This window comes from Amphiura filiformis, chromosome 11 (assembly GCF_039555335.1).
Source record: "Amphiura filiformis chromosome 11, Afil_fr2py, whole genome shotgun sequence".
In the NCBI taxonomy this organism is placed as follows: Eukaryota; Metazoa; Echinodermata; class Ophiuroidea; order Amphilepidida; family Amphiuridae; genus Amphiura; species Amphiura filiformis.
In genome coordinates, this window is record NC_092638.1 from 12,691,397 (window position 1) to 12,701,599 (window position 10,203).

The 10,203-nt window shown below is 35.0% G+C and overlaps 1 protein-coding gene across 1 annotated transcript; it reads left to right on the forward strand.

The window, feature by feature from the left end:
* Nucleotides 1-2,467: 2,467 nt before the first annotated feature.
* LOC140164372 (ras-like protein family member 10B) lies at nt 2,468-5,717 on the forward strand. Its single transcript, XM_072187648.1, is given in 2 exon segments — nt 2,468-3,321; nt 3,324-5,717. Coding segments are annotated over 2 exon segments (708 nt in total). The 5' UTR covers nt 2,468-2,942; the 3' UTR covers nt 3,653-5,717.
* Nucleotides 5,718-10,203: the final 4,486 nt, after the last annotated feature.

Here is a 10,203-nt window from a genome sequence, read left to right on the forward strand (position 1 = left end):
AGCTTTGAGATAGCTCATGTTGCCACATGAAATGCTAGGAAAGTGACAAAAAGTGTCACATTGTGTTCTGCTATCTTCAACACAAAGTACGGAGCTAACATGGCGATGTCACCAACGGATAGATCGCACTCGCATTACCCAAGATTTATCTCAAAATGTCAAAATTTGAAATTAGATCATTTACCAAATCAGGACCGAATAACACATTACTATGTTCAATATTGTTCAGCATCGTGGAAGAAAGTGTATTATTTGTTAGTGAAACTGCAAAATATTTCGTGTTAATTAGAGTCATTATTGCTGATGTTGTGCATAAACTAATTACTTGTCGTACCTCTTAGATACTCTTTAATCGCTAAAATACATATTTCACATCGCAATAATAATATGTATCCTCTTCGTCATTATCATTATTTAATATTAATAGTTAGAAAGCTGATTTATTAAAGCTACACATATGTGATGCGATAAAACAAAATCAGTCGGAACTCGGAAATATTAAATTTTCAGTTTCTTATAGGATAGTAAAAACATTTACAAAGCTGCATATGGAAACAAAAGGAAATATTTCCTTTGTTTGGCTATATCTCAAAATCAATATTTCCGAGTTCCGACTGATTTTTGCTTGATTGCATCACATATTAATCACTTTTTCGAGCAGATATTGACGAAAAAACAAGGTATCGACCTTCTTTACACCACATTGTGAAGATAAACTGACCTAGAAAGAGAGTACATGTACGTCCCTAGACATATTATTACATAGCACTGTGCTTTATTCTCTTGAATCTGCCTGGATTTAATTAATTCCTTGTAATTAGTTTCTGATCATGCCGTTATCTCCTTCAGTGCATGGACAAATAAACATGTTGGCATTCTGTTTCAATCATGCACTCAATTACCCTGACACAAATAGGGAGACTGTAAATTAATATAAACTGTGACAGACCGTGGTTTTTTTAATGTGTGTGCGTTTTTTTATGTGCTTTTTCACAGTCTAGTTCTACAAACTTTTGCACTTTTCTACTAGATATGTTTAAGTTTTGTTTTTTCAATTTTAAAGGAATATAGAATAATGAAATAGTACTAGTGCAAATGTGTATAAACTTGAAGAAAGAAAATATTTTTTGATAACACAATCGTGTAATAGCCCATGTTTTACAAAAAAAACATGTTTTCACCATTCTTACTTTGTACAGTTTTATTATTGTTTCACTGTTATTCAGCTAAATGAAGTAACATATCACATAAACAAAAACTAAACCGAATTACTGCACCTGTTTGTTGTCCGCCGAATTTTGAAGCAATTACTACCATACACAATATCAATGATAGAAGTAAAGTCAAAATAAGAAAGGCGACATCTTTTAGAAACATAATGGCAGTTTAGAGATTGGACCAAGGTTAGAAATGGCTGAGATAGATTTGACCATTTTCTAAGCCGTTTGTAATGTGTTTACTCTGCCATTTAATGCAGACTATTTCTATGATGAGTATAACCGCATATAATAAATGTTTTTTGAACTTTAAATAAACCCGTCGTAGATAATACTAACGAAACCTGCCAGAAACTTTTCTAATATGTCAAATTATGTTAGCTGGTCAATCCTTGCGAAAAATCTCTGTCTATAGTTTAAAGTGATATTAAGAAAATATCTCTCGAGTATTGATCTAGAAATCCTTTTCAACACATTTTTTTTTCAATCTCTTGGGTGAGCGGTCGAGTAGGGAAATGGCTTTACGCCTCGGGCCCTGAACGTAGATGAGCATTGCAGGAATAAATTTCTTTATGATAGGTTTTGCTCTTTTGTGAGAGTTGTGTGCATGCGTACGTGTGTATCATATATTTGGTTATTGATTTGTAATTTAATACACGTAATTATTATAGTAATGAGTGTTGTAATTAAATAACGAATAATTACATAGTCTTATATAGCGCCAGTTATGGTTCAAGCAGATCCGGCAACTGGAAAATATATGTACATTCCAATATCAGAGGCGGTGATGGCGTTTACCTAATCGCATTTATCTAAACCACCAGGCCCACATGTCTGGTTAGTGTTACCAAAGTAGTCTTAAAGTAGTATTAAGCAATTTATATCGCACAGAATGTTGACTGAATCGGGACTGGTTAACCACCAGGTGTTCCATGTCCTTATAAAACGGATCCATCACTGGAGACGGTTACTTTTTAGATGAAATTCGGCGAGGCTCGTTGAACATTGTGCAAAGAAATGACCCACAGTTACCCTTGTTCATCTTGTGGACGGATCTTAAGTGCACAGTGCTATTTCATCACGTTAGTTTAACCTATATGGGCACTGATGGGATATACATTGGCACATACGTTTTAGCGGATAGCATATACAGACCTTATTGTAGCAAATCAGATTGCATACTCTTGTATGATGAAGTCACGTGGGTTCTTTTTTTCATTTGTTACAAGCAGGGGAATATATCTTCATGCACACATACATACGCCAGTCACTACACAAATGTTTAGTGTGGCGCGCTTCTGAACGTGAAACTATTGTCCGCCTGGCTTATGAACGGTGGCTATGATCAAACACCTTCTACTTCTCAGCTTTCCATCAACACGCGAGGTAGGTGCACACGAAACTGCATTGCCTTTCCAATACCGCCTCTTAACATCGGAATTAATCAAATGCTGCACAAGATATTGTGACTTTGTTGAGTTGTTGAACATAGGCTACATTCTTATGTCTTCCTGTGTATTGTGATTTGGATGTATGCTGCAATATCCTTCTCTGTGGTGGATTGCCGAAGTTATTTCACTCGTGATATCCATGAATTGTGGAGAACGTTATCGACATGGACGATTGGACGTTCTTTGAGGATGGGAACAATAATACCACAAATGCCATCGTTTCAGAAATAGTACATCAATGTAGAGGGTGAACTGGGAGTTTCACTGCATAAACATGAATCCTGTAACTCTGCCCGAAGCCTGCAACCCTATACCAACATGCCAAGATACGGAACAGATCGACATAGTTGTACTTGGCGCGCCTTCTGTTGGTAAAACAGCCCTTATAGAGCAATACATACGATGTCAGTTTACCAAAAAGCATAAACCTACTAAAGCTGCTTGTGTGTATACTTCAGCAATGATATCTGCGAATAAAATTTACGAAATGAATATCGTTGACATGCCTGTTATACCATTTTCACCGCACGAGCAGAGACAAATTAAAAAGTATGGTATACATTGTAGTTGGGACGATCTACAAGCATATGCACAGGCGATCGGAAGTGCCTCAGCCCTAATATTTGTATATGATATTACATCTTCCGAGAGCTTCAATATATAAAGGATCTTCGTGAACAGATTCTAGATTGTTACGATTCTGATGGATGTGATATACCGATGATAATTGCCGGAAACAAGCACGATCTGCATTATATTTCCCATCTACCACGGAAACATATATCGCAAATTGTGAAAAAGACGTGGAAATGCGGGTATGTGGAATGTTCAGCTAAATATAATTGCAATGTGGCTTCTTTATTTAACGATGTTGTAAGGATAGTGGATCAAATGAGTTCACAAGCTAAAGAAAGCCAGACAGGTGCCCGCAGAATACCACTACGTGCTTGGAGATCTAGAAATTGTTCATGCACAATAATGTGACATTATTCTATATCTGTTTTCAAAAGGTCGTACACTTTCCCAAATATCACAACGTAGATATTGCTGTATCGAAAATGGAATGTGTGTATAAAGTGAAGGAGGTGGTAGGTATTAAGTCTGGATGATATTATCGTTTTTCTACAGAGAAGATAGTACTACAATTCAACTTGAAAAGGATATATAATGAGCCAATAGCAGTGCATTCCAGAGTCCTAGTAATATCTGTTATCACCAAGATAGTTTGCTACATACCGATAACGTATTTTTATACTGTTCAGCGGTAATGCTGGTCATTCCGCGTATATATTGAATGTTTAATAACATTCCACCTTCCGTTGTTTGGTATTTAAAACTCATATTTATCCAATAATCACTTGATTATTTTCCTTCTTGTTGCAATACAATTTTATTTTATTTCTGAATAATGACAATACTTTATTTTATCTTATATATTATATTATCCGTATACTATCGTCAGCGCGTTTTTCATTTGTGGTATTTCTTCACATATAACCCATTCCATGATATTATTTACAGAACTTTTAAAGCTGCTATTATCAGTTGATTATTTTCTTTCTTGGTGCAAAAGGAAATCATTTTTATTTCTGAATGATGACAAATATTTGATGTTAGCAGTTTTGCAACGTGTCTCGAATACAGCTCATCTATAAATTATTGATTGTATTTGTCCTAATTTCTTCACATACAACCCCATGATATCATATCTACACCTTTTTACCTTTTTCAAATACACAAGGATAGTGTATACGGGAACATACGATGCTGCTACAAGGTGCTACGTCGTAAAAATAGCATTCGAATATGTTTATTACCAGTGATTACGAGATAACAAAAAGGGACAGCTATAACGAAAGACAAAGATAAAGAGCATTTATTGCGTCTGACTTCATATGTCAATCAAACTCGAGCACGGTTTGTTTACAAGTGTCGTGATGATGACTTGCTGAACGCGGATTTATAACCGGGCGCCTTATTGTTATTTCTGCACCTTTCGACATGCAAACCATCTCAAAAGTTAGGTCTTTATAGTAGGAAACTTTCTTAACCGAAGGCACCATGTCCACAATGCCTAGAAAAGCTGCTTTTTGCCTTGTAAAAGTACGTAATCTTTCGCCATTTGCCGCTATTCCTTTTCTCCGATCAGCACCAGATAGATCGGTCTTCCGTTTACCCGCTGATTAACCTGTGTAAACCAAGGATCGTAATTGACAGTGACATCAGATGCGATAAATTCTTTTTATCTCTGTCTTTAATTATCGTACGGGAATTATACATATTTGTGATGCGATCAAGCAAAATCAGTCGGAACTCCGACATATTAAATTTTTAGTTTCTTATAGGACAATAACAAAAGCCTTTACAAGGCTGCATTTTGCAGAAAACCCCATTGAAATTGAACAACCAGTTCTAAAGATATGAGAAATTAAAGAGTTTCCAAAACAACAGAAAACAAAAGGAAATATTACCGTTCTTTGGCTATATCGCAAAATCAATATTTCCGAGTTGCGACTGATTTTGCTTGATCGCATCACATTTGAAGAAATGAGCGGTAGTGATTTAGCTTCCTAATTTACCGCAAACTTGCAAACTTGCCCAGAAGTTAAACACTTTATTACATGGCTCATAAAGATCCATTTGCGGTTCAGACACTTTCTCTTAATCGCCCACGCTGAAATTATTAGTCATGTGTTCCGAGAATAAAAATGATTGAATAAGCCATATTGGCAACAGTGTCTTTGTTGATATTTTGTATTTTTATTTGAATTGAATACCGAAGGTTGTGGTCATACAAAATATTGACGTAAGTGGATCTCAAAACGTATTTTCAGCATGAACTGGTTTCCCTTGTTGAAACATTCAAAAGTATTAACAACCATTTGTGTGATGGACTTATTTCATCATCTATGCAGATCCTCCTGATGAATTGAAATTATGTCTGCAAATTAATAGATTTATCGTTTATATTCCGTGTCATTTTGTAACATGTGTACGTTTTATTAGTGACAGTAATAAGAACATTGTGCATTTACATCTCATTTATAAATAATACCATTACATAAACACGAATACTTAATTGAATGTTTGCTTCATTTTAGTAGTCTTTCAAAAAGGACCTAAAGATATACCTGTTTCCACAAATGTAATATTTTGCTGTAGTCAACTGTCTTTCCTATTGTATTTTGTATTTTCATGTGTGTTTTGTTTTTTCTGCGCCGTGATCTTTGTATATGTATGTATCAACATAAGTCACATATTTTCAATGCTCTATGTGTAGCGCTCCGCAAGTGCTGATATGTTCGATGGCAACATCTCAGAAAACTTCCATGTATTCATTTATTCAGGAGGTGTTCTGCAGGTGTTCTGGCCCCATTTCTGTTCATTGTTCGTTGTTCATTGTATTCGTAGACTACCTGATAAAGAATGCAACAGAGGTTACTGAATCTGGTTTAGTAACAAAGCTGCGTCAATCAAGTCGATATCCAGCCTATAGTATTTAATGATCTGGACTTTTCTGACGACAATGCTTTGCTTGAATCATCTATCGCACGAGCACAGGCACAATTGACCAAAACAGAGGGAGCAGCAGAACAGAACATCTAGTAGATATCATCGTCAGCTTAACCAAAACTGGGTACATGACAATCAACTGCAAATTCAGATTTAATATAATAGAGCATCGCGTAGCGATCAGTTTATTATGTCGATTATGACAGGATTAAAAACAAGTGAATTCAATTTAGATTTATGTAATGAATACATTTTTTTAAAGATGTATTTCACCTTAAAAGGTGTATTTCAAATACCCATTCTGTCCGTTGTGGTGCCTCCTTCACGTGATGCATGATAGTTCTGCCCATGTGGTACATCGTAGTTTTTTTTCTGATATTTGTTTGTCCATTGAAGCCACATTTGTTTTGGAAATTACGTACTTCAAATGCTCATGTTGTCCATTGATGTACATTATTTGTTTGTTTGTTTGTTTGTTTGTTTGTTTGTTTCAAATGATATATGTGCCCATCCACCACAAACTGGTCGTAAAGTCGGCATTATCCATTTTGAGATACAATCAAAAACAGTATATGGGCAATTCCATGTTACTCGCGTTACATTTTTGATAAAATCAGCACATTCAATGTCTTATAAATACAATTGAACAAGGAGTTGGTTTATTCATCTTCTCTCCACATGTACTTACTGACCCAATGTATCAAATCACATACACTTTAATTTTGTAAATAACTAGATGAAACATTTATTAGCAAAAATGTGATTGTGACTCGCGTTACGAAAAATTACACCTTCAAAATTAGGCTTTTACTTGTTCAACATTTCTCCTCAAACAAACAGCTGCAGACAAAAGTTAATACCACTAAGTAATTACCTTTTATCTCAGCTGTATTACAGAAACAAACACCAAGTATATTTGAGATTGGTATTTTTAAAATGGCCAACTTTAGCTAAATTGGTGTGTGACTCGCGTTACGTGACTCGCGTTACGCTCACTATTTTGATTACATGGTCCCACTTTGAAAGCTCTAAACATGCTCAATTTAATTTCCATTGTGGTCAGTTTTACTTTAGCACTATAAAAATACTGTAATTCAGCATTAAAAAGGACCCTCTCCTCTGGGGTGGGTGGTGGTGTGGTGGTGGTATGGGGGCTAATGATGGAAATTTAGAAAAACTGGCAATTTGAATAAGAATACAATTTTCATATACATTTATTACATAAAATGCATTGAAAAACTGTATGGAAACATTCATATACACCAGGCACAAAAAGAAAAATGTCAGTTATAGTCATCCTTGCTGTTCAACAACCTGATCATGTTGGATTATTCTGAAATATACATTTTGCTAATTGGACTTTGCTTTCTCACTTGACACCATGTTCGTAAAAATTGAACAAGAATTGACCACGACATGCGCCTCCAAACTCTCAAACCCCAAAATTAAAAGTTGCAATTTCAACGATTTTCAATGGGATGCATCGTTGTGGTTGTACACAAGCACCACAGGCCGATCAATAAAGCACACAGTGTAACAGGCACAATTGAATCATTAAAATTGCAACTTTGGGTTTGGGGGTTTGGAGGCACATATCTTGGTCAATTCTTGCTCGATTTTCATGAACAGGATATCAAACAAGAAAGCAAAATGCAACCAACAAAATGTATATTTCAGAATAATGCAAAAGTATCAAGTTGTTAAACAGCAAGGGCGACTATAACTGACAAGTTTCTTTTTGTGCCTGGTGTATATGCAAAACTGATATAGACCATTAAGGTTTGCAAAATGAGTTCCTAAAAATTTTCCATATGTACAAAGAGGGGTAAGGATTTTTTGGCAGGCCGAGAAGAGGATCAAGCAATTTATGGCAGGCTTAGAGGGGAGGTCTGCTTATTTCAGAGCCCCTAGTAGCAAAATATAAAAGTCTGCCGCTGATCAATGTGGAACACATTCCTCAGACTTGATTTATTCATCTTCTCTTTACATGTATCAAATCACGTAAACTTGTAATTTGTGAATAACTCTATGTAACGATGTAACATTTATTGGCAAAAATGTGGTTGTGACTTTCGTTACTAAAATTACCCCTTCCAAATTGAGCTTACTTTTTCAATATTTCTCCTCAAACAAGAAGCTGCACACAAATATTGATACCACTACATGTAGGTAATTACCTTTTACTGCAGCTATACTACAGAAGCAAACATTAAGTACATTTGAGTTTGGTATTTTTAAAATGGCCAACCTAGTGTGTGACTCGCGTTACGTTACATGACTGTTACACTCACTATTTGATAACACAACCCAATTTGAAAGCTCTAAACATGCTCTATTTAATTTATATTGTGGAATTCAACTTTAAACATGACCTTCTGTTCTGGGGTTAGGTGGAGAAACTGGGGTGGAATGGTGGTAGTGGGTGTTTATAATGGGTGTTTATAATGGAAAGTCAAATTCTGAATTTGAATTCACAGATGGGGACAAAAACGGTTTCCAGTCTTGCAATTTGTGAAGTGATGTACAATAATTATGAGTCCTGGGGAGGGTAACATTGGGAGGGAGAAGTTTTAGTGATTATTTATGGATTATTTTCTAGCCCTACTGTATAGAGAGCTGTATAATATGTGTGACTCGCGTTACAATATCGTGACTCGCGTTACATTGTGACTCGCGTTACCATTTTGAATAGTCTGTCTCTGGTGGTACAATTGTAGCAAACCAAAAACCTTATGAAATAATTATGAGTTATGACCCAAACCAGGAGGAAAATGAAAGGAACATTTATAACCCTTTAGATTTTTACTGCATTAAAAAGTTGTTCTTTTTGTGACTCGCGTTACATGCTTAACATTATACAACTTGCCGTGCCATCCTGACCATTACCAACACAGCTTCCTAATTTTTTATTTTTTATTTTGACAAATTATGTATCAAACAACACTATCACAAAAAAGAATTGTGCTTGTTCCATATATTAATGAGAAAAAAAATTAATTACTTTTGACTATCTGCTATTAACAAAATGTAGGAAAATACATTAAATCCTTCAAATCAATGAAAAAAAATACTGCAGCTGATATTCATTTGAAAATTTCTTTTTTGTTAACTTTAAAGGGTGTATAATCAAAATATATCATCAATCATTGCCAATTGCAAAGTTCATATTTTTGAAAAAATGTCATTTTAACATGGAATTGCCCATATGGATTTATATGTAAAATATATTAGGAATTTGACCTTTGATGAACCACAACTTCACTTCCAGATGTCCGATAAAGCTAAAAATGCATTCTTTCAAAATCTGCAATAAACAGAAAATGGTCTAGAGCCGACTTTACTACCACTTTGTGGTGGATGGTCACAAATGTGATACGATCAAGCAAAATCAGTCGGAACTCAGAAATATTCAATTTTCGGTTTCCTACAGGATAGTAAAAAGCATTTACAAACCTGGATTTTGCAACAAAAAAAATCTTTGAAATTGAACAACCAAATTCAAAGATATGAGCAATTAAAGAGTTTACAAATCAAGAAATATTTCCTTTGTTTGGTTATATCTCAAAATCAATATTCCCGAGTTCCGACTTCTTTTGCTTGATCCCATCACATATTAAGGGAGACATCTTTTAAGAATGCATATTCTGTTAATGTTAGTGTCTCATAGTATTTCAAAAGTCATATTCCAAGCGTTCCTTCATTCCATTATGGTGCCTCATTTTTATCAACAGTATTAAACATTTTCTGTCAATATGACCTTTTAAATGAAAAGAGCCGCATATCTCAAGAAGTTGTACATTATATTACACGCCTTGATGTCTAGTCTACATAATTACACAGACAGACAGTGCAATGTTCTAATGGTTTTAAGTGCAATGTGTAATAATTATGTTTTTCTTTGCATCCAAGGAGTCGCTATGGCGACAATACTGAGGCAAATGAAACAACAAATGAAAGTAACAGATTGGTAGATTTGTTCAAATTTAGCTTGAAAATCTGATACACGTATTCTGTAAATATGA